The sequence below is a fragment of the Rattus norvegicus genome, chromosome 3, assembly GCF_036323735.1.
Source record: "Rattus norvegicus strain BN/NHsdMcwi chromosome 3, GRCr8, whole genome shotgun sequence".
Taxonomy (NCBI): Eukaryota; Metazoa; Chordata; class Mammalia; order Rodentia; family Muridae; genus Rattus; species Rattus norvegicus.
Window position 1 is genome coordinate 142,503,370 of NC_086021.1, and position 24,724 is coordinate 142,528,093.

The 24,724-nt window shown below is 43.0% G+C and overlaps 1 protein-coding gene and 1 pseudogene across 2 annotated transcripts in view; one reads left to right on the top strand and one right to left on the bottom strand.

The window, feature by feature from the left end:
• Positions 1-301: 301 nt before the first annotated feature.
• Rtkn-ps1 (rhotekin, pseudogene 1) lies at positions 302-2,439 on the bottom strand (annotated as a pseudogene).
• A 6,956-nt stretch (positions 2,440-9,395) lies between these two features.
• Plcb1 (phospholipase C beta 1) overlaps positions 9,396-24,724 on the top strand; it is a 711,278-nt gene continuing 695,949 nt past the window's right edge. Inside the window, exon 1 of one of the 2 annotated variants that reach the window (NM_001077641.2) lies at positions 9,396-9,961. In NM_001077641.2, coding sequence (NP_001071109.1) covers positions 9,863-9,961 — 99 coding nt within the window. In that variant the 5' untranslated portion in view covers positions 9,396-9,862. The remainder of the gene's footprint in view (positions 9,962-24,724) is intronic. The other variant, XM_017591467.3, reaches the window with a different exon arrangement.

Sequence of the window (24,724 nt, forward strand, 5' to 3'; positions counted from 1 at the left end):
TAAATAACTTTAATGGTTGATATAGGGGTCACAAGGGAGGTGCTTTCCTCCCCACTCTCCAATACAGCCCTGGAGGCTGGTTAGTGTAGGGAGGTAGGGCAGAGTTATTTCAATTTTCTCCCAGGAAGTGCTTAGGGGGATCCTAGCCAGCTCCAGGAATGGTCTCCTCGATACCATCCCCTCCCCAGCCTTCCCTACTAGTCCAGTGGAGGAAGAGAAACCCAAGCTGGCCAACTGGACCTAGAACCCAGTTGTCCTTGGGTCATTTTCTCTCTTGGCTAGATCCTCTTGCTGGTGCCTCTCACACTGGGGACTGGAGCCATGTGCTGAGCTGAGCTGACTTTTGCTGTAGAAACCTGTGGATTGTGGGGATCGCTATGGGGGGTGTACAACCGAGTGAGAAGACCCAAGGGAATGTTCTGCAGGGGGCAGCATCCAGGGAAAGGTCAGGGTCTTCCCCAGGACAGGGCAGGGTCTGCATCCATGTTGGGACTGGGACCACTGAGGCAGGTGAGCAAGAATTATGCAAGGCAGGCTGGTCTGTCAACATTGCTAGCCAGGGTGGGGGCGGCTCCACTCCAGCCTTATGCCCTCCCCCTGGGCCAGGATGTTTGTCACAGCTGAGATGCTCTCACAATGGCTGTCTGGTGGTATAAAGACTCCTCCTCGGCCAGTGCTTGGGGTCGTTCCCGGGGAGCAGGAGTTTCGATCTTCATAACTTCCATCACAACAGCGCTTCCACTGGCTGTTGTCAAAGAAGAGCTGCCACAGTGCCTCAGTCGAGTTCTGCAGGCCTCCCCTGCTCTCCACTTGGAGCGTGTTTGTCACCTCATCATCTGGACCCACTGTTGATGCTGAGGGTGAAAGGCCACTCTGGGGCCCGCTCCAATTCCCTTTCCGGACCCTAGTCTCCTTGTCGATGACAACAGTGAACAGCGGGTCTTGCCCAGGATCTGCATTCTCAGCTCCCCAGTAAAAAAAGAGGTTTGCGTCCCTTCCCTCCTGCGGATCTCAAGTTCTAATTCCTCTGCAACACTGTGTCCTCCATAAGTGGGCGCGTTTGAACTCTGTCTCCAGGGCGGAGCCCATGGCCACTGAGACCCAGCTCTGAAGGTTTCCAGAGAATATGCTGGCAATCCCCTGGCTCAGTGCACTCCCTGCGCTCCTCTAGTTTGCTTTTTAAAACCAGAGGAACGCTAGAAAAATTTTCGAGTTACAGTATTTAGTTTGATGAAGAATTAAACGGTCTAAAGCTTTGTTTATCATTCCCTAGCATACATATATCAGTATTAATCAAAAAAGATATTTAAGTGAGGAAGAAGTGAGACTTCCTAGTGTCTGTAAATCATGCCAGATTGACATAACTGGTGATATACACTGGAATTACGTAGCTGCTACTGTAGCGTTGGGATTCATTTTAAATAAAATGCATCACTGTGCTAGCTCCCTCGCGACCCATGCTCAGACATGCTTTAAGTACAGTTCTTTTTCACGAAAGCCAGCGCTTCTGTCCTGATCCTGGGGAAATTAGGGTAAAACATTTTCAAAGTAGAATGATTCAGAAGCAGCACTTTTATCAGGGCCAAAACTCTGCCAAACACATGGTAATAAAACAAAAGATATTTTTCCCATCTGCAGACAAGAGCCCTGAAAGACAATTAGCGAAGTTGTAGCATCTTAAGTTACTTTCCTATTGCTGTAGCAAAACACCATGACTTAGAAAAGAATGTGTTTAGCTGGGAGGGTTAGAGTTTGTTGAAGCTGAGCAAAGAAACAGTAGGAGGCAGAGATCACAGTGGAAATAGTGTAATGCTTTTGAAACCTCAAATCTCATCAGTATGTCTCACCAGTGGCATACTTCCTGCAACAAGGCCACACCTTCCAATCCTTCCCAAACATTTCCATCAGCTGTATGCATGTCTGTGAGCCTGTAGGGCACCAGAGGCGACTGGTGTTTGTTGCTTGTAGCTATGTCAGAGAGAGGATTCAACATGGCTCCACAAGGGAAAAAAAACCAACCAACCAACCAAGCCCCACCCCCCCAAAAAAACCCAAATCTAAATGCAAAAGAAATATTTTCCCTCACATCGACCAACTGTCCAATTCCTGGCTTTAATTCTTAAGGTCATCTCATGAGCAGAATGTCCTCCATTAAGCCTGAATTTCAGGTAACAGGAGAAGCAGGACAATGAATGAGGCAAAGTAACTCTAAATTAAACCAGAGTTCTACTACTTCAATACCATGAGAACTGGTACTGGGCAGCTGCCAGAAGTTTTCAACAGGATTTCTTCCAACATTTCTTCTGAGCATCCTGTAGGTTTTAGTAATACATTTTTTTTCCTGCAACCGAGGATGCTTGCAAAGTTTGCTTTTAGTTCTTGAAGTGGGATAACTGTATCTTGAAGAGGCAATGCTAGAGAAAACCTGATCCTGCCCATGGTCATAATGATGTGTATTAAAGTCTTGGAAAAATACTGAAAATACTGGTGAATTCTTCCTGTGGTTTTTTTGTTTGTTTGTTTGTTTTGATTCGTTTGCTTGTTTTTGTTGCCACTACATCAGCAATTGCAACGGGAATCTGTGTAGATGACAGGAAAGGAAGTACAGAAATGTAGAGTGTAGCTTCACCTAAACTCAGGGGTGAATTCACTATAATTTAACCATAAGGCAAACCATTTGAAAAAAAAACCCACTCATAGCATCCGAATGCATGAAAACAGAAAGGAATTCTTCAGATTCTGTCACTTATGACGTAGGTATCTCTGGAGAACCAACATGGTGGTTTTATTTGAAGCAAGAAGTAGGGAGTGTGATGTTTATTTTTGTGAACAGAGATGATACACGTCTGGAAGAGAAACTGACTCATGAAAATTGTGCTTTGAACCTCATCTCCCTCTGTCTGTGGGCCAGAGAGAGCAGTGGGTGAAGCAGGGAAGGGACACTTCCTTCCAGTGGGAGGCATTTTTTTTCTGCAGCCTTCCTTCCCCAACACCAATATTTTCTGTGAAATCCAGAGTCTGCTGGGTGTCTCTCTCCTTAAACATTTTTGGATCTGAGCTTCAAAAGTCTTTTTTTGGAATTGTGTTTAAGGCAATCAGCCAATTTCAATGAAAGCCTTTGCTTTAAGTGAAGGGTAAAGCAGAGCTTAAATGAATTTAAGGTCATTTTTCAAGCAGGAAAAAGAAAGCCCATTTTTTTTGTAACATCAATACAGTATTTTTTTCTTTTGTGCAATAGAATTTAGGGAAATGTATTTTGCTTTAAAGAAAGGGTTTCCTGGTTGAAAGGGGAAATATGGATCCTTTCCATGTTCTGGTGATAATTTCATGTTGTCTTCTTTGGGGCTCTGCCCATCTCTATATCTCGCTGGATAACAGTCCTCACTGAGTCAGAACTTGGCAAGCAATGCCACCAGGGTGTATTTTCCTATTTACCATCTAAGATATGTAAGCCTTATCTCTTCTATTATAGAGGAGTATAATTATATCCATGATGCCAATGACATTTAATTCTTGGCTCAAACACTCTAAATATATTTCTTATTCACATCCCTGAACTGTACAAATGAATAAGTCATCAGAATGACCTTCCAGGGAGCTATTAAGCGACTCTGGCTAGCTGTGGCTCTACCTTCTTCAATAGATGGCCCCCAAGGTTGCTGTGTAGACCGTATCCATCGCTGTTATGCAGGTAAGGCAAGGAAAGGGAAAGCTACCTGGGAGCTTTTACTGCCACCCAGATGTTATTACAAATCTGTGGTTTTCTTTGTATTTCTCCATTATTTAAAGAGAGACAGGGTCAGAGGAACCTGGATGCTTAGTTGCAATTAGAGCTCATTTATTCATGAGGCAAGGGAGCTTTACAATCCTAGAAGGTTAGAGGTGAAAATGGATCTGATTAGAGTTTATAGAATCATTGCAAAAATGGAGCGGGCTGAATCACAAGACCACAGAATTAGGGTTCTATTTTGAAGATTCAGTTATTTTAGGGCTCATGCAGGCAGTTTACTATATTTGTAAAATTATTGCATGTATGTTTGTTAACTACCATGGATTAATGCTATGTAGCAAGGACTTAACACACAGGATGGCATTTGGTCGTTATAATTACTTTTCAAGATACATTATTGTGGTGATTGCATCTGTTGACCTGGGGACTTGTTAACGCCTAGGTAAGAGTTACTTGGTTAGTCTGCCATTATAAGGAAACTTTCTCATGTTTCTGCTGTTAATAGAAAACTTTCCAATTCCAAGATTGATTACATGTTCTGTTCTGTTCTGTACCCTTGGAAATAATATATCATGATAAAAAGTCAATAGAACTGTTTTTTATAGTTACCTATAATGAGCTTGGACCCAAACCAACCACCCAACTTCCTACCACAGTATTTAAGCTTTTGTGGTAGAATCTGACCCTGGGATAGACCCCAACATAAGAGAGACACTGGCACCAATAAAAGAAAGTATTTGGACTAAGACTTCTATTTTGCGTAGTGGTCCAGTAAAACGGAATTTCCCAAGAACTTCCTGGCAACTGGCATCCGATTTGGCAAGAAGAGACATGTACGTGGGTAACTGGCACTCTGGTTGGCAAGTTAAGACATGAATGTTAGTCAAGTCCCATCCTGGTAGACAAGTTAGGCCATGAATATTAGACAAGACAAGCCCCCTGCCACAGTTGAGTACCCCTACCAATGGGAACAGGATGAGTGTACAACAGAGACATGGTCCTAAGGAAATCCCCCTAAGCCTAAATCCTGATTGGTGAAATAACAGAAGTTTGTGGATTTGGGGCTTAAAAACCCCGCAGGATCCTAATTCATGGTCATGATTCAGTTCCCAAATGTGGGTTCTGGTTCTGACCAGTCCTGTGGCCTATGCTCAAGAAACTATCCCTGTCTGACTGAACGGTGTGGTGTGGTTTGTGAGGCAATTCCTGGACCAACATCCTAGGTTTGGATTTTGTCTCTTAATTTGTACTTGGTAGAAAATTTGTGCTAATCATTTCCTGTTCCTCTGACTCATTTTCCTCAAGTATAGAATAAAGAGAAACAGAGTTTATAGGGCTAATATGAATAATAAACCATCGAGGGCATAAAACTCTTTGAAAAAGTACCAGGAACTAGCCCTCACCATCATTATTTTTGCACACTAGCATATTTCATTTCAGAAGTTATGATCATTTTTCCATGCTCACACATCTAGTAATTGGAATAGCCGGCTATTAGGAAGAATTACAAAAGTCCTTTCCAGTGTACCAAGCCTCACGGCTCTACAAACTGATCAGAGAAGTCTGTGTTCTATAATACAGTTTCGATAGAATTTGGAATATTTGTATATATGTTATAAGCAGATAAAAACCTACTCAGATCTATATAGCAAGTCAGGATTCTAACATCAAACTTCCCGGGAGTCGGTACCAGTTGCTGGTTCTGTGACCCAGATCATAGTCTATCATTTTGGTGAAGTTGAGGCAGGAACACGAGCAATAAATCAAACCACATCCACAATCGAGAATAAAGAATACGTGCATTCTTGCTTGCTTGCTTGCTTTTGGCTACCTTTCTTCATTCTTATGCAGTTCAGGACACAGCCTAGGGAATGTGTTGTCTATGATGGACTGGGTCCTCCTGCATCAGTTAACAAGGGAAGGAATCCCTTACAGACTTGCCTACAGGCCAACCTGGTGGAGATAATTACATCCAATGATTCTAGGCTACATTGACTATTAAAACTAACCGTTACAAAGGGTCAATTATTCTATATGGTAGATCAGCTAAGAGTAACAGTAAAGATTAGTTGGTGAAGATATGTACTATGACATTTATCAGAAAGTCTAGAGATGGTTTAGAGGCTTATGGAGTCCAAAAAGAACACTGTTTTTCTCTCCTCTTCTCTCTCTCTCTCTCTCTCTCTCTCTCTCTCTCTCTCTCTCTCTCCCTCCCTCCCTCCCTCCCTCTCCCTCTCCTTCTCCCTCTCTCTGTTTCTCCATTGTTCTATTCAGTCAAGAGAAATAACGAGGGGGGAGGAGGGCAAGCAAGGGGGAAGGAAGAGAGAGAAAGGAAGAGAGAGAAGAAGGGACCTAAATATGAGAGATTTTCCTCAGAAGTACTCAACCTTCACCTTATTCATTAGATTTGACTATCTTATGTCTCAGGCAGTTACAGACAAAGGTCAGTGGAGGAAAATGGAATGATTATAATTAGTTTCATAATTCATCACTAAGCATGGTTGCCAGCTAAACAATTTAGCATTTGCTTTGAAGATAAAAAAGGGTAGAGATGCCGATGGCTGGGAAGGATTCCATTATGGAGTACCTGGGAATCGTTCAGCTAGTACTTTGGCCTACGGTTCCTCTAGAGTACCTTTTAGGGAGCAGCCCCTGTCTATTTTGACTTCCTAAGGTACTCCAACTACAGCTTTCTGCTCAATAATTATTTCAGTGGATGCTAAAATAATTGAGGGAGAGAAAAGGAAAGACAAGACTAGGACAAAACAACCTGGTAGGGCGTGCAGTAAGGATTATTGAGATGATCTGGAGCCTTGGAAGAAGAGACTTATTGTGGTCATTGATGATTAAAATGAATGTGGATCTTGAGGGCATTGCCTTCTGTGAGGTAGCTGGTGAGTCAGGGCCACTACTTGGAAGGACTATAGGCATCAGATCCATCGTATACTTTGATATGGCAGGACCAGAATGAAACAAGTCTTTTAGTCTCTTTTAATATCTCTCTCTGTGTCTCTGTCTCTCTGTCTTTGTCTCTCTCTGTCTTTGTCTCTCTCTGTCTTTGTCTCTCTCTGTCTCTCTCTGTCTCGCTGTCTCTCTCTTTATCTTTCTGTTTCTTTTTGTCACTTTCTATTTCTATATCTCTCCATCTCTTTCTCTGTGTCTCTGTCTCTGTCTCTCTGTCTCTCTCTTTCTCTATCTTTCTCTGTTTCTCTCTTTTTGTCACTTTCTATTTCTATATCTCTCCATCTCTTTCTCTGTGTCTCTGTCTCTGTGTCTCTGTCTCTGTCTCTCTGTCTCTCTGTCTCTCTCTCTCTCTCTGTGTGTGTGTGTGTGTGTGTGTGTGTGTGTGTGTGTGAAGTTGCTCCAAGAACAAGACAAGCCCTCCAAAGATAACAGAAATCCTAGCTCCTTGTGATAGTTCCAAGAATATAACTGGTTTTCCATCTTACCTATTGATAATCTACCATCTGTCTGTTAGTCTATGGATATATATTCAGGTGGCATTTGGGATTCATAACAGACTTCTATACATATCAGGTAAAAGATCTAGCACTGGGATGCACCCTTAGCTTTTCAGATATATTTTTAGTAGTGTTTTGGTTGAGTTTATAAACATCGGCCCGCAGTGACTTGGTGTACTGGCTGGTTTATGTGTCACCTGACACAATCTAGAGTCATCAGATGGGAGCCCCTGTTGAGGAAATGCCTTCACGAGATCCAGCTGTAAGGCATTTTTTTCAATTAGTAATCAATGGGGGTGGGTCCTAGCCCATTATGAATGGTGACATCCCTGGGCTACTGGTCTTGGGTTCTATAAGAAAGTAGGCTGAGCAAGCCTTGAGTAAGCAAGCCAGTAAGCAGTTCTCCTTCAAAGCCTCTGTCTGCATCAGCTCCTGCCTCCAGGCTCCTGTTCCCAATCCTGACTTCCTCCAATGATGGATTATGATCTGGACAGTCAACCCAAATAAACCTTCTTCTTCCCAATTTGCGTTTTGGTCATGGTGTTTCACTGTAGCAATAGAACCTGAGAACTAAGTGCATAGAGAAAAAAGGCTGAAAGTCATATTTCTCTTCTCTTCTTCCTCTTCCTCTTCCTCTTCCTCCTCCTCCTCCTCCTCCTCCTCCTCCTCCTCCTCTTCTTCTTCTTCTTCTTCTTCTTCTTCCTCCTCCTCCTCCTCTTCCTCCTCCTCCTCCTCCTCCCTTTCTTCTTCTTCTTCTTCTTCTTCTTCTTCTTCTTCTTCTTCTTCTTCTTCTTCTTCTTCTTCTTCTTCTTCTTCTTCTTCCTCTCTCTCTCTCTCTCTCTCTCTCTCTCTCTCTCTCTCTCTCTCTCTCTCTCTCGGTGTGTATATACCCTAGTGTACCAAGGTGTAGGTTTGTAGGTCAGGGGACAACTGGGGGAGTCAGGTCTGTCCTTTTACCATGTGGAGTTTGGGGATGAAACTCTGGCCATTAGGCTTGTTGGCAATTGTCTTGACTGTCTAAAACCATTTTACTGGAGCCTCTTCTTTATACTGTCTCTTCTTTTTCCAAAATCGGCCTTTATGGCAATATTTATTAGAATAAAATTCACTCGTTTTATGTGTCCAGTCTTACAAGGTTTAACAAATATAAGTATACAGATACGAAACCTTTCTGTCATTCTCAAATGTTTCCTTTTATGCCAATGTTTCTCATCACTGGCCACAGGTACCTCCTTGATCTACTTTCTGTCACCACAGAACACGTGGACTATTCTACAGACCGTGCAGAGGGCATCTTGTTGCACGCTCTTGGTCGGCTCATTTCACTAAGCCTAAACTTTGTGTGCTCGAGGATTATGTTTTGGAGTGTCTGTCCTTTATTATCATGGAATAGTAATCTAGTTTGGGGAACATATATATGTACTAAAGTTTGTTTCTCTAGTCACCTGTTGTTTGACATTTACGATTTTCAGTTGCCTTTAACATGCTGGACAGGTCTATGTATGTTTTCCTTTGTGTGGACCAAAAAACTCAGGAGTAGAATTTCTGGAGCGTGTGAGTTTTAACTTTATTAGAGATTATTTTCTAAGGTAGATTTAGCACTTTATACCCCACCCTCCACCCCTGTCATGAATGAAGATTCTAGTTGCTCCACAACCTCTCAAACACTTGACAGTATCAACCTTGTGAAGTCAAGACAGACATCCCTACACCTACGATTGATTCTATAGGGCTCCCACCCTGCCCAGACCCCAAGCCCACTCCTTTCATCTTCCTGGGGGAATAAAAGCTTTGCCCTCCTCCCCTGAACTTTTTATTTCCTAAATACTGTTTGTGGGCCGTCCAGATTAGAATCTGTCAACTTTCTGGCCCGGCAAGGTTTCTCTGGAGTTCCTGATCTAAACCTCTCAAGTGCTTCTCTATAAAAATGAGAACCCTCTCTGAAAAGGCCGGAGAGCCCCGGAGACAAAGAAAGCCTAGGGCTTTCTCCCCATTCCTCCTTAACTTCCTTCTTTATATACAGGTTAGAATCTGATTAACAACCAACCAAATCGGCATCCAGGTTCCCAGAAAGCCCCCAAACCCTGGCGTTGGCTAAGGGCACCGGGCATGCTCAGAGGATGTGCGGCGCAGGCGTCGGCTGCAGTGGGGCCCGGGAGCCGGGAGGTGCCGCTGCGTTCCCGCTTGCTGTCGCTGACCCAGCGCGCAAAGTTGGGCAGGGAGCTGGGGGAGGAGGACCGCGAGCGAGGGTGGCGGAGCAGGGGCGGGAGGAGCGGAGGGAGGAGGGGACCGGAGCGTGTCACTCGCGCGCTCCCTCTGTGCACAGAGGATGTGCTGAATGGTGCGCTTCCAGGCGGCGGCCGAGCAGGATCAGGCGGCGGGCGGCTCGCACTGCCGGGCTCTGCTCCTTCTTGTCTCCCGAGGCTCTACAATCACCGCGGGCTCCAGACCCTGCGTCCCGCCCGGGGCATGGCAGGCTGCTGTGCCTTCGCGTGTAGTCCCGCTTACTAAGCGGCGCGGGCCAGAGGTGCGGAGGCCAAGAGGCCGGGAGGTCGGCGGGCAGCGGAGGCAAGAGCCTGCTGAACCGAGAGCCAAGCCCGCTTGCGCCCGGAGCTCCGTGTCCCGTCTCCACTGCGCTCGCCCGGGCCGCCCGGAGCCCCGATGAGCCCAGATGGCTGGGGCTCAGCCCGGAGTGCACGCCTTGCAACTCAAGCCCGTGTGCGTGTCCGACAGCCTCAAGAAGGGCACCAAATTCGTCAAGTGGGATGATGTAAGTGAGGGGCGGCGCGGTGGGGTGCGGGCCGGGCACCCGAGGGCGGGCTGCGTGGGGGTGGGGCGAGGGGCGCGTTATGCAATGGGGCGCTGGAGCGGGCGCGGGCAGCCTGGGGCGCACAGGTTGCTAGCTGCCTGGGTAGGTGGCAGGTGGTGGTAGCTTTTCGCGCGCTCTCCTCCTCCTAGGGGGTTTAGAGTTGACGTCTTTGGTGGGTCTGACCAGCACCTCTGAGAGACTTAAGTCTTTGGGGCCAGTGGAGCCAGAGGGACAGGTTTTACCCAGTGACAGGTACTGAGAGTTTGGAAAGAGCATGAAGTTAGGGCCAGCTGGATAGCGCTGGAGAGAACTAGAAGCAACCCCCAAACACACCCACCCCCTCGGCTAGCTAGCTAAGGCGTCCAGTTACGCTGCTACCTACCATCCAGGTCCAAAACCTTGTAGTTACCGCTAACTCTTGAGCATTTTTAATGCTGGCCACGCAGCAGAGGACAGACACAGCGGTACAGCCGACAGGTGGTCGTTGATGCCAAACTTTAGCGCCTGGCTGTGGAGTGAGGGGCCTTGGGAAGGGCTGTGAGTGCACACAAGAGGTTGATTGGTGAGCAGATGAGGGGCTGTTAGGGCTGAGGAGCACAAAACGGGCTTGCAGACAGGGCCAGGTTTTCAGAAATGAGCTTGCTTAAGTCTTCACTTTGAAATAGACCTACAACTTCATCCTCTGGTGCACTTGCACCCTTTGCTATATAGGAGACATCCTGACCAGCTTCAGGACTTCCTATGACCTTTCCCTTCCCTTCACCCTAGATACCTTCAGAACACTTAAAGGCTTCTTACTGAAAATGCGCACACTACACTATCAATGTAGCTTCCTGGGTGTCATCCAATGGGTTTGACAAGAGCAACTTACCTGAAAAAACCCAAGCTGTCAGGACCTAAAGAAATTCCAACCCTAATGATTAACACATCTCCTATCCGGAGCAACTGTAGGAGAATGAACAGGTCCTCTAACCGAGATGATTTCCCACCTCCGTAAATTACAGCCTGTTATCCTCCCGGGTATTTTACTTTAATCTTCTTAAGCCAATTTCCAGTGTCTGAAAACAATTTAAATATTCCAGGTAGCGAATCCAATTACTTAGCTGAGTGCATCCGTGTCTATATTTTGTCCAGTTGGAATTGCAAACTGAACTTGCAGTACGAGCCACAGCCTCCTTGAAATCTCTTGCCAATTACCAAATGATGTAGGGAAGGATGCAAACACACCCTCTTTACCAAGGGCTTTGCACTTGTCCGCTTTCCCTCCCAGTCTAATTGAACCGGAGGCTGTTAGAAATGCAATAGAATCCAAACAATAACTCAGACACAAATGAATTGTTTTTGTCAAGAAAACAAAAGGAAAGTGCACTTCGGAAATACAATGTTCTAGTCCCTAGACATCCTTAGGTAAAAAGCAAATAAAAGGGTGGATCTGAGAAAGAGAAGAAAGGGGTAAAGTGGAGAGAAAGAGAGAGAAGAGGAGGGGAAAGACAGGGAGTGGATGGGGGAAGGGGAGGGAATTGGGGGACAGGGCAGAGTTCCAGAGTAAAATGAGGTTTGTTTTGGCCATAAGCTGGGAATTCTTTTTATTTAATGCTCTTTAAACTGTATTTTATTAATTCTCCATAAAGTCTGTTTTTTGAGAAAATAATTTCGAGAATGAAGGTTCTAGATATCCAGATAGGTGATTCGTGTTACATGTGTTTAAGTAGCAAACGTTCCAGGCTCACTTCATCAGTGCCTGTCTTGAACTCCATGTTGGGGGTGATGGAGAAAGTAGGTGAAATCTCTCCCATTATAGAGTGAACATCATCAAACACCAAGATCAAATGATGCTCCCAGAATGATGGAGAAGCCATCATAGTCAGCCGTAGGAGAAGGGAGAAGTAGGCAGAATAGCCCACTCAAAGCAGCAGTGAATTCCTGGGGAAGCTTGTGCTAAGTAGGCACATACTTGGGAGGGAGCCTAGAGGTCTTCTTAAAGAGAAAACAGACTACACCCAGAGGACAAATTAACTGGACTTTAGAGAAATATCCTGCAGGCACTTGGCTCTCTTGCTTTCTGTCATCTGTGCACTAGGAGGCAATAAGACATTCTTAGTATCCCTGTTGTAGTGCCTGGGCATCCCCTTCTCCAGTCCTCCTACTTTGAGTTTCCACTATTAGCACCAAGCCGGTTTGATCTGTTTGACTGTTTCTATCGCATCTTCGTGAGGCTTCGCTTTCAAGACAAAGAAAACTGAAGCTTGAATCAGAGGTCTGGGTTCTCTAGCTCAGCAGTGTGACTCTAGACAAATGAACATGTTGCACCTTTGTTGTCTCTTGTACAAAACTGGAAATACCAGACCCCCTATACATTCTGTGGGAATCCTGTAGGATCATGCAACCTTCCCTTTATTTCTCCCATCAGAAGCATCCAGAAGTCCTTTTAGTCCTGGGATTGCTGGCTCTGTCCTGTTTCTGATTCAGCTCTGGGCTAGGGCTAGAGGGTGTACCTTTCCAACAAGGCCTTAGTTAATGGGGCCGTGGTGCTTGCTGCTCTGGGAAACAGCATTGTGTATGTCCAGGGGAAAGGTTTGTGAATGAACTGTTACTGTAGCTTCTTAGCCCACATAAATGTTCAGTGGCTTGTGAATTTAATTTTGTCTTTATGCTTACATTTTAAGACATTTGTCATCTAGGAATTGGAAACACCCCAGTGGCTGCCTTGTTAGATCCTCTGGGGTTATTTACTGAAGCATCAATACTCGGATTGGAATGAATAACTGCTTTCTAGTCTATAAAGAGGGAGCGTGGGCAAATCCCATAGATATTTTGCTTTTGTATTAGACACCGCAGTACATACTGAGAATTTAAAAGTGGCATGTTGGGTGGCACTTCAGATATTAAAGTGCTACACAACATAATAGTCCTGTTTTGCCAATCACTATATGGAATGGGAGACATCACCTAGACAGGGCTATGCCATGCATAACTTGTTGGCTCTTTACCAAAGTCCTGGTCGGGTTGTGCACGTTCTAGGGATGGTTGGCACTGACAGAGTCACTAACAGAGGACAACAGGTATCAAGTGGCCAAGAGCAGGAGCTGGGCTCCACAGATACTCTGCTGCGCCCACCCAGACACTCCCTGTTGTGTCAAGGAAGACCTGTGAGTCTTTAGAAGCCAGGGGGAAGGTTTGGATTGTTGTAATAGTTTAAAACTAGTAATTGTGACATAATATAACATCACAAAGCCTGATCCTGTCTTCCTGGACTCAGTGAAAGGAGAAAGTGCTGACTTATGGTAGCTGCATGTTTACTAATAACAGCAAAAAAGCAAATCCCAGCCTTTTACCTCGTATTTGCATATGACCAGATTAAAGGTGGGACATGGTCAGTTCTTTGTACTGTGGGTGTTACAGGAGTGCTGTGGTGAGGTAGACAGTGGATCGTAATTTACTTAGCAAGAAAGCCTTCATTCCTTTGAGTTTTGACTTCTGTCTGGATTGGTGTTATGTGATCAAACTTTTCCTGGGAAAATACTACACACACATCTACTTGCCCCAGATAGGGAGCAATGACAGATCCAGTACAGATAACTCTGAAGTTCAACTTGGTGAACAATAATTATTATTAAGGTTAATTACAGGAGTGTGGGTAAGGAGTTACTTGCAGAAACAGAAATGACTCAATGATGTCACCAAAGTCTACCCCAGCATAAGAGACAACTCAGAAAGCTGGGAACCTGGAGCACACTGCACAGCCAGCAGCCAGCTCAACAGGTTGGAGAGTGTCCTTTCCAAGCCACTCAGTGGGGCTAACCCTTCTCTAGGCAGCTTGGTTGGTTTCTTCTTCCAGGGAGCAGGTCTTATCTGTGAATTTTCTTTGCAGACTGACTCTTAGTTGTCTTTATTGTTTACTCTAAGGAGTAAGTGGCCCAGTAAATTTGGTCTGTTTCAGGGACTTCCTGAAGATACTCTTATATATTTGGTTGTGAGCCTAGCCTTTAACGGCTGAGCCATCTCTCCAGCCCCTGAAGATACTCTTAATTGTTTATCTTTTGGTTTAAGAAACTTCCCTGCAGAATAGAATGTTTCAGTCTCAGAGGAAACTGCTACTCAGTAATTGAACAGGAGATAGGAAAGGAATGACCCAAAACTGTGTAATCCACCCTCCTGCCCCTGGCCCCCAGCCTCTGGCCCGCCAATGTTTCAAACCTTGGACTTTATTTTTAATCTTCCAACCTCTGGGGAGTCTCCTTTCCTCTCCCTCTCCCCACTTTTCTTTTTCTTTTTTCTTTATCATCTTTTCCTCCTCGTCCTCCTCCTCCCTCCTCCTCCTCTTCCTCATCCTTTTATAGTATTTCTTTGTATAACAGCCATGACTGTCCTGGAACTCTCTTTGTAGACCAGACTGGTCTCAAATTCACAAAGATCAGCCTGCCTCTACCTCCTGAGTGCTGGGATTAAGGGCATGTATCACTTGTCCACTCTTAGATCTGGTCAGGTCTGGTCTTTTTTTTTTTCTGTTTTTCACTCTTGGCTCCTAAATTCATAGCACATTGTGGGTAAGTTGCATAGTCTATCCCTACCCCATGTTTCTTAACTGTAGTGTGTCTAGTGTATTTCTTATATTACAGAAGAGCTATTGGGTTCATATGCATCTCCTTGTATCATTTCTGGTACACAGGAACCTCCCAATAAAAGGGAGTTTTGAAAAACAAGCAAGCTACAGAAATAGAAATAGAAATGGATTCATGGATCTTAGGAAGGTAGCCTGTACAAGTTAGATACCACTCTTATTCTACAAACTACAGTCTGTAATTTCCAGACTTTTACTACATTCCCTTTAATATGAGTTTCAATTTTATATTTTTTAATTTAAAGAGGAAAAACATCTATTTTTACCCTTTGTAAAATTTTCAAATGTTCCCGAGAAAATGAGTCTACTTAATTCAAAGCAGGAACCATTCTTTACAAGCAAGCCAGTTTACAAACCACCCAGAAGTTTTATTTCTTCATGCATTGCATACACCCCACACTTGTGCACACATGAACACACATGCACACACGCGACACATGTATGGTTTCACATGGGACATACTGTTTTTGTAAGGGCAACCTACCATTCAGAAGCCAAGAGTCTGGAGTGAGTTGTTGGGAACATTTGAGAAAACTTAGGTCTCTAGATTTATAAATCTAGTAAGGCCCCTCCCATTTGAAACAAGCCATATCCTCCTGTACTCCTTGCCCACCCAAATAAAAATAGTAATGGAAAGGACAAAAGAATCCTTAGAATCAGTTTTGCTTTCTATAATGGGCACAAGATAATTCTGACAGGATTAGTGAAGGGAGCAGAGAGGAGGATGTCAGAAGTAGGAAGTCAGCAGATTCCCTTTGGAAAGGTTATGGGAAATGGAAGGAAGAGTTGAGTTGACAGTAGGAGGATCTAGGTTGGGTAGCACAGAGGTGGATTTCCGACTGAAGACACCATCACTCTCTGCAGAGTACATGGGGGTTATAGAGTACAGGAATGGGTCATTACTGAAGAGCCCTAGCTCTGGCAGAGGACCGGAGTTCAGTTTCCAGCATCCATACAGTTGTTAACAATGATTTATAACTCAGTTCCAGGGACTCTGACGCCCTCGTCTGACCTCCACAGGCATGTATATGATGCACATAACTATACCCAGGCACATATACAAATATGTAAACTGAATAAAAAAATTAAAACTATCTGCATATGCCATTTCTTGTCTGTCCAAAGAACTCTGATTCTCTGTTGACTATCAATAATGACTATAATGTAAATGAACAAGAATATATTTTCTCTATGGGAGATGATAAAGGAGAGCCAAGGTTTACATCACAGTGGAACATTAATGTAAGAAAAAAAATAAATACAAGTCATGTGTCCTGGTGCATCGGTTTCCACGGAGTAGTCAGTCACTTGTCACCAACACACTCTCTAGGGACATCATTACTGGCCAGCTTGAAAAGATCCAGAGTCTGTTCTTAACACCATCCCTACCCTCTGGGTAGCTTTTTATGACTGGTAACTCCATAGATGCTTAGGCCTGTTTTTAATCTACAACAGCTATTTTTATTTTGAACGGAATCTAAACCAAACCACTTCAGCCTACAGCATATTTTATTATTGCAGAAACTGACCCTGTCTTCAGCAGTAACAACAAAAGTGGTTGAACCTTAGCGTAGATGAGCCCTGATTAGGTCCTTATCTGTTCTGAGGCTGATTGAGGAAAGGGGAACAGGAGTGGACAGTGCCCCACAGGAAGAAACATAGCTCGAGAAATTCAACCAGAGGGAGGAATGCACACAGACAGTTACCTGCACAGCACAGCAGGCTCACAGAACACCATTGTCAGGATATATTTTTTTCATTCCCCTTTTTCTTTCCTTCCTTCATCTCTGTTTCTGTGATGGAAGCTGAATCCAGGGTCTCTGTTTATACTAACCAGACCCTGTATCAGTTGGCTGTTCCCCAACTTTCGTTTTGTTTTTAATTTAGCATTTTAAAAATTATAACATGTAAACATGGAGGAAGAATTCACATAATACAAAATAACCATTTTAAAGAAGAAAAGTTCGGTGGCAACTTTTGTCCCAAAGGAATTGGATTGATTGCAGTCCATTTCCTCGCCATAACACCTGATGCAGACATTATCCGCTCCCAGTGCAGTAGCTTAATTTGTACTGGCAATTAGAATATCTTGACTATTTCCCTTGAATTTAACCCATCAACAAATAGCTTCAAACTGTACTTGCCTGTGGTGATATTTAAATGGAACAGGAAGAATTTGCTTTCTTATGGCCAACCTGGTAACCTGAAGTCAAGCGACTCTTTTTCAAAAGTGTTCCCTGTAACCGTGAGTGGTAAGTCGCAGCAGAAATGGGATGGGACTGATGGATGGTTGTCGACTGATGCTTTGGGTCTCTGTTTAAATACAAGTCCTTGCTAGCTGGAAACATTAGTTTTCCTGTTCTCTGAGTCAACATTAGGTTACTGCAGACATTCAGGCCCTATCACAAATTCCATATGTATTGCATATTTATATTTGAGTCACTAATCAGAGGCGGATGGTAGATGTCTCTGAAGCAAAGATCCTAGAGACACATTGCTGAGAGATGATTTACTTATAGGATCCTAAGAAAACATTCAATTCTTGTCAAAAAAAGATGAGCTGAGAAATAGGAGCTAAAGAATGGCTGGCTCTTTAATAAGAGTTTTTCCCAATCATCTTCAATCCCTTAGAAGGTCCAATATTCCACTTTTTCTTTTCATGTGTTATCTTGAAAAATTTTAATTTCCATTCTTAAAAAATGTTTTGATCTATGTGTTAATGGATATTGAACAAATATATTACCAAGAAACTAAAGTATTATAGATTGGGAAATAGACTATTATATAAAATGAGAACAATAGGTAGTTGGTATTAATAAAGAATTAAAAACATCCTACATCTGTTCTCCATTTGAAGGCTTTTTTAGTTCTCAGTGTTTTGTTTCACTTTATTGTGTTGAAGTTTTATAAGCAAGTCCAGGGGAAAAGGGATTAGTGAGCAAAGGAAACATTGTCACCTGGACTGGACATGGTGTGTGTCACCAGACAACACTGGGGCCTGGAAGATTTGGATATTTAAAAAAAATTGTTATTTTTAGATTTACCTACAAAGTGAGTATCTGCAAGTGGATTTTGATTCCTTCCATAGCAGAGGCTATATGAGCTTTAAAAGGAGCACCAAGTCCACAGAGCCCCTCAACAAGTAGTCTAGCTGATCAAAGAAAAGTTATTGCAGTCAGTGGTGCACTTGTGATCTTTGAGTATGCCTCAGTCTGCATCCATTCCCATACATTCTTGGTAGGACTTCCGGGGACAAAATGTCTGGGTACTTTAACTTTGTGTCCCAGAATACCTCGGGGCTGAGCTTCTGGCTGTATATGAAATTGACAGATGTGAGTGAAACGTGGTGGGCGAAGTTGTGAAAGAGGCCAACAACTGCGTACTTTGTGTTGTTTGAACTTCTGTGAGACACCGAAGCGATGGCACAGTGGTTAAGGCTTTGTCATGATGCTGAGAGGTTGTTCTCCTTCCAGCCGAGTTTTTCTTTTGTCTTTGCTGTTGGATCTCTGCTGTCTTTCTTGAGTCTGAAAGGTGTTAGGTTCATTCACGAAGATTCATCTCCAAGTTGCTTCTTTAGCCTTTCCAGTGATTCTGTCAAGTGTTTACTTACCTGTCATCATCAGTTTGTGTTCACAATCCCAGAGAGGGTTCTTTCCCACCAAACCCTGCCTGACAAAGTCTTGCTGTTTTTGTCTGAAGTTCAGGCTTGCACTGAACTCACAAGCTAGCAGATACTAGACTTAATCTCCCTCTCCCTCTCAAGTGCTAGGCTCATGGGCACCTGCCAGCCAGTCTAGCTAGCATAATGCATGGCACCACAGGTTTTTGCTTTTTAAAAGAGATGCTCATTTGTATCACCAATGAAAACCACCCTTCAAGAAATTCCTAAATGTGGGGAATTACAGGGAAATAAAAGATTGGGTTATATGAAACATTCTGCCATGAGAATGATTCACAGAAAGTTATATGATCTTTATTCCTAAAACGAAGTAATAACAAATACAGGCCTATTGATCTAAATTTCTACTTAAAAATCAAATTTCTGTTTGCAACAGTCATTCTGCACAGAAGCAGCAAAGACATTGGACAACTAAATTTCCTCCCATTCCTCCCCTTCACTGGGAATCAGCACCCTCCTTCCCTAAGCTCCTGCTTCAAAATCACCCCCCTCCTTCTCTAAGAGCCCTGCTCTAGGCATCTCAAAAGTCCAGGCTTCATTGTTATCCTCGCCTCACTTGTCTCTGAACAATACCAGTTTCTCTTCTAAGAACATACCAATCAATATGCTTGCCTCAATCAACATTCCATTACAAAACCAAACATCTGTGGTAACCTACTTGCCAGAAGAAGTTTATTTCCCCTCCTAGTTTTAGAGGTTTCCTTGTTCACAGCTTGGTCCTGTTTCTTTGGACAAGGCAACTTGTGTCATAGCAGGAGAATGTGACAGAATACAATCAGATCTTCTCGTTGCCAGGAAGGAAGATAGAAAGAATCCTGTAGTCCTGGACAACTCCTGATAAGTCCCTCTCTTCTGAAGACCCCATTGGCTCCCCCTAACCTCACTCTGAGGAAGGAGATTTTCAAACAGGGGTTTTTAGGTGATATTTACTATGGTAACTGTAGCAAAACCTTCAGCCTGCAGATTCTGAGCAGAAAAAAAGTTACACTGTTTCTAGCTCTCTTCCCTCCTTTCCTTTCTCTTCCCTCCCCTTTTTTCTCCACCTCATTTCCCCAGATCTGATGTTTCCACCTTTGCTCTGTAGCAGAATTTGCCCTTGGACTTCTGATCTCCTTCCCTCTGACTTTCCAGAGCTGGCAGTAGACTTAAGCATCATCCTCACCGAGATTGTGCTAAGCATGCTGGGAAGGTCTCTGCCAGCCGAGTGGCCTCCCCTGCCCTGAGGATGTAACCTCTGTTCACCATCTCTTTTCTTCTCACCCTCTCCCTCCGTCTCAGCCCTCAAAAAGCCTTGTTTCTCCCTCACCATTTGTTTGAATTTTTCTTTTGGCTATGGCTTAAGACAAATGTAGGCCCCAACTCCAGATGTTGTCATTTGGAATCTATCTAGTATCTTCCTACAGTGCCCTCTTGCACATCCATCATGCAGTTAATATTCACGCATTAAAATATGTTGATACATATTAAAAGATAATCAACCAGCATTGTGAATTTGTGATAATAAATGCCTTTGTTCTCATTCCTATGGAGTTTATATGCAAGTGGAGGAGATATTAGTTAAACAAAGATATCTTTTTTTCTAATTATATTGTTGCAGAAAAAAGTACACATATTTATAAGAAGTATGGGGAAAATTTCTTTCGATAAATTCTACTAATGAGAAGATCTGGGTGCTATGTAACACTTAACAAGAGGACAGGAGGTGTTTTAGCCATGAAAGAGGATGTGGGGACATTATAAGGAGTAAAGGAACACAGGACATTGAAGGACAGAAGCAGGATAAGCCAGTGGGGATTGTGGCTCAGATAATGCTGTGTGCTAGCAAGAGCCTGCTTGTGTATGCAGTGCCTTGGTCTAGGAAGTTTTAACACATAAAGTCAACAGGAAGTTAATCAACCCATGGTCCTCAGTGTCCAAATTACTGACATTTGGGGCCAGGAAATATTTTTCTGTGATGTTCTGGCTTACTTGTGTTGTAAGGTGGCCAGTGGCTTATCTGGCTTTTACCTAATACATGCCAGAATTGCGATGTTCAAAACTCTTTCTAGATATTGCCTGCCATCCTCGGAGTTGAGAATCACTGTCCCCTGTTGAGAATCACTGATTAAAATAACATGCTCTAGTCTTAACTGATTTAAAAATGTATGAGGTCCCTCTTTTGCCTTTCTCCTTCTCTATGTCCCTCCCCACTACAAGCATGTTAGTAAGTACATAAAAAGATAGTCAGCATCAGTAGTCATAAATCACGGTAAATTCAACTCAAGTTGGATGCTTATTTGATCTCTAGAGCTGTATTGAAGTGATCAGTTTTTGCATCTTAGTTCTGTATTTTCCTTTGTTTGGAGAAGTTTCAGTCTACCTATAGCCCTGGAAGAAAACACCCATCCAATGATGAGCAGGGGATTTCTGCTTCACAGATGCAATTGAGCATCCTGCTTTCTCATTTGCTATGGGTTCATGTCAAATATTCCCTACAAGCTTGTGTGTATGATCACTTGGTCCCCAACTGGAGGTACTGACATGAGAGCTTGTGAAACCTTAGGGAAGGGCCCTCACTAGGGGATGTGGACCATTATGGGATTTTCCTAGAGGTCTGTAGACCTGCTCTATTTCCAACTTCTGTCTTTCTCTCTGCTTCCTGATTTTCTGAGATGTGAGCATGTGGGTACCATCCTTTCTTATTAACACAGAGCAGCTAATCCTATGTTTTCCCATTGTGAAAAACTGTCTTACTTTAAACCATAAGGCCAAATAAACCTTTCCTTAAGTTGCTTTTTGTTGGATATTTAGTTATGATAAGGAGAAAAGCAATAGGTTGAGTGTATTATGCTTTTGTCTCATATTCAGAGTAGTATTGGTTATATTTTGTGTTTTGTCTCAGAATTCTCCCTTTTTACCCCAGTGTACATTATCAGCATATTTCTCTCTACCACTTCCTACTCTAAATCATGGGCAACACTGTGGAACATTGGAGTCTCTCTTTTTTTCCTGTGCTGATTTTACAGTGTTGATTCATTTAGAAGTGTTTGGATCTAGTCACATGTCTTCTCTTGGAGCAGCTAGAAAGCATGAAAGTCAGCACAGCGTCAGAATTGTGTTCATCTTTGGCCAACACACCTTAGATGTATGCTAAGGAACAAGCTCTGGGACCTGTGGACTGCTGCTTACTCATGTGGCTAATGGTAATTTCCACATCAATTTATGTGGGCTTCCACAATAAAGTAGCACAGATTTTTCACACTTTCCTCCTGGTTCTGGAGACTGAAAGTATATAGTTTTAGCAAGCTCATTTTTTTTTCTAAGAGTCAGAGGAAACGGTTTATTCCAGGCCTTTCTTTTTGACTTTATGGGTAGCTGTTTCCCCCTCTATCTCTTTCAGTTTGTGTCTGTGCCCCAGCTTCCACTTCTTGTAAGGATACTTGGATTAGCACCCACCCTGAAGACTTCCTAACTTAATCATATCCTTAAAGAAACTATCACCAAACAAGGGCATGCTCTGAGGTCTTCAGCATCTTGCACTGGAGTCAGCCTGTAGCCTACCTGGGCTAGGTGAAGAGTTCGCAAACATGGAAAATCTCCAGATGGGAATGTCAGAAAAGAGAACCAAGTTTCCTTGCTGTTGTCATCTGTGTTTGCAGCTTCTCTGTTTCATAGAAATATATTATGATCTCATGAGACTTCTTATGTGTATATGGGTACATACATACAAGTGAGACAGATACAGGTTAGATCCATGGGCTCATTAGCCATCCAGCTTGGTGAGTTCAAGGCCCGAGGTCTGTCCTCCCAAATAATGGGCGATGCCTGAGGAATAACCCTCACATGTTATTGTCTTCCTGACTCACCACCACACTACTGTGGTTCTCACACATATGACTCTGGACCAGCAGCATCAGCATCTTTGTCTGCTTATGAGAACTATGTATTCTCAGACTCTATGCTACACATAAGAAAAACAAACAAACAAACAAACAAACAAACAAACACAACCAAACCTTCATTATTACTTAACTCCACAGAAAGGGTTCAACAATCCTTTTTACCAACTCGGGTACATCTGGTATACCTGAAAATTTCAAAACTATCAACTTATGGAATTCCCATGCTAATGATATTGATGAAGAAAGAAAAAACATAAAAACCTTTTGTCTTGATTAGATTATTTTAAGATGCTAGATAGATGCTGAATAGATTCTCCAGTCATCTGGCAAAAGGGAACCACAATTGAGAAAATGCTTTCATTTGACTGAAATGTAGGCAAACCTGTGGGACATTTTCTTAATTAATGATTGTTTTGGGAAAGCAAAAAACAATGGTTAACTACACAGAAGAAAACACAAGGAATAAATAATCCTGATCAGCAAATCAAAAGAGGGACACACACACACACACACACACACACACACACGCACACACGCACGCACACACACACATTCTCTCTCTCTCTCTCTCTCACACACACACACACACTCACACACACATACACTCACAGGAAACAACAACAATAACAACAAAATAACAGGAATAAATGAACACTACTCATTGATATCTCTCAATATCAATGTTCTCAGTTCCAAAATAAACAAAACACCTCTGGGATGGGAGTCCTGCCTTGTATAACAAAGCAAGTTGAAAGAGCTATGCAGGGAAAGTCCTTAAGCAGCATTCTTTCCTGTCTTCAGCTTCCTTTCCTACTGCTAAGTTCCTGCCTTCAGTTTTTGTCATGGATTTCCCCCTATAAATAGGCTGTAGCCTATAAGCTAAACACCTTTCTTCTCCAAGTTACTTTAGTCATTTTATCACAGTGATAGAAAACAAACTAGAACAGAAATTAGTTACTAAACCAAGATACCCTATGAGGGTTGGCTCAGTGCTAGAGTAGACAAGTGATCTAAGAATCCCATCCCATCCTCAGTTCTCATGGGAGCAAGAGGATGACCATGTATTTCAGACATCACCCCTAGGTATATATTCTGACAGTTAATATGTAGCAGCTTGGCTGAGTAGCTGCTTTGATATGGGGAGAATACATGCTTTTGCATCTATGTAGCCACTGAAACCGGAAGTGAAGATTTGTGTATTTCTGAGTCAGATTATGCCTTGAGTGACAAGAATGCTGAATTCCAGTTGGTCCTGGAATGTTTGAGGTGAATATGAAGAAAGAGGGCATAAAGCTGAGATAAATGATCACTAAGTGGGGACTTGTACCCAAGTATGGGGCCAGGAAGGAGAACAAATAAACTAAAATTGGCAGTAACTGATTTAAGCTAAGAGGCCTAATACAGAGAGACCAGGATCTAAATTCGATAGATCTTTTCACTTTAGAATCTTGCAGGGAATTGTCACCAAGATCTTTTTTAATGGGATCTGCTCTGATAAGAAGAGGAGGTGCCATGAAAATGATAAGTCACACTTATAGGTTAGTTTAAGTTGGTCTGGAAGTTGGAGGATGTACTGTGTACAGCTTACCAGTGATTTCATTCTGCTCACCTTAAGAACAGAGGAGAGAACATGGCTGCCAATGCTCCTGTGAACTGTCAAATGTGTAATCTCACAGAAGCCTAAAACGTTTTCCAATTACTCCTGCATTTTCAGATCAAATTTTATTTCCAAATATCTTCTTTTTGACATTTAAATTTTAAGTGATTTTGAAATCTTCCACTCCTTATGAAATTTCCTGCAATGGTGCAATTCTTTTAATGATTTTTTTCAAGCTGTAGGTTAAGAACGTGTGGAAAGAGGCTAGAGTGCTAGCTCAGTGGTTGAGAGCACTGACAGTTATTCCAGTTTGATTTTCAGCACCTACATGGCTGCTCACAACTGTTGGAACACCAGTCCTAGTATATCCAACATTGTTTTTTGACCTCTGTGTGTAATAGATATGCAAGCAGCTCACAGATGTACGTGAAGACTAAACATCCATACACATGAAATAAATACATTTGGAAAGAAGTAGTAAAAAATGAATGCATAAAGAATATCAAAGTAAGATAGAATGGTGGTTGCTTTAGACCTGCCACATGAGCCAGCAATCCTACTGTTAGATATCTACTGACAATAACTGAAAGTAAAATTTCAAAGAGATGTCCATGCTTCTTTGACCACAGTAACATTATTGACAGTTACCAAAGCAAGTGACCCAAATGCCCACGGAAGGATGAGAAGATAGTGAAACATGGTGCATCTATAAAACGGAGCCTCAGAGAGAAAGGCTGCAGCATGAATGCACATGGATGATGTTTTGCTAAGGGAAATAAGCCAGGCAGAAAAGAGACTTGTATGCTTGTAAGTATCACATAGAGTAATTTTTGAGACAGGAAGTAGAATGGTAGTTGTTAGAGGTGTAGACAGAGGGACTAGCATGTGATGTTTAATGGTTGTGGCATTTCCGCTAGGGACAATGATATGTTTCTGCCACTGTTCA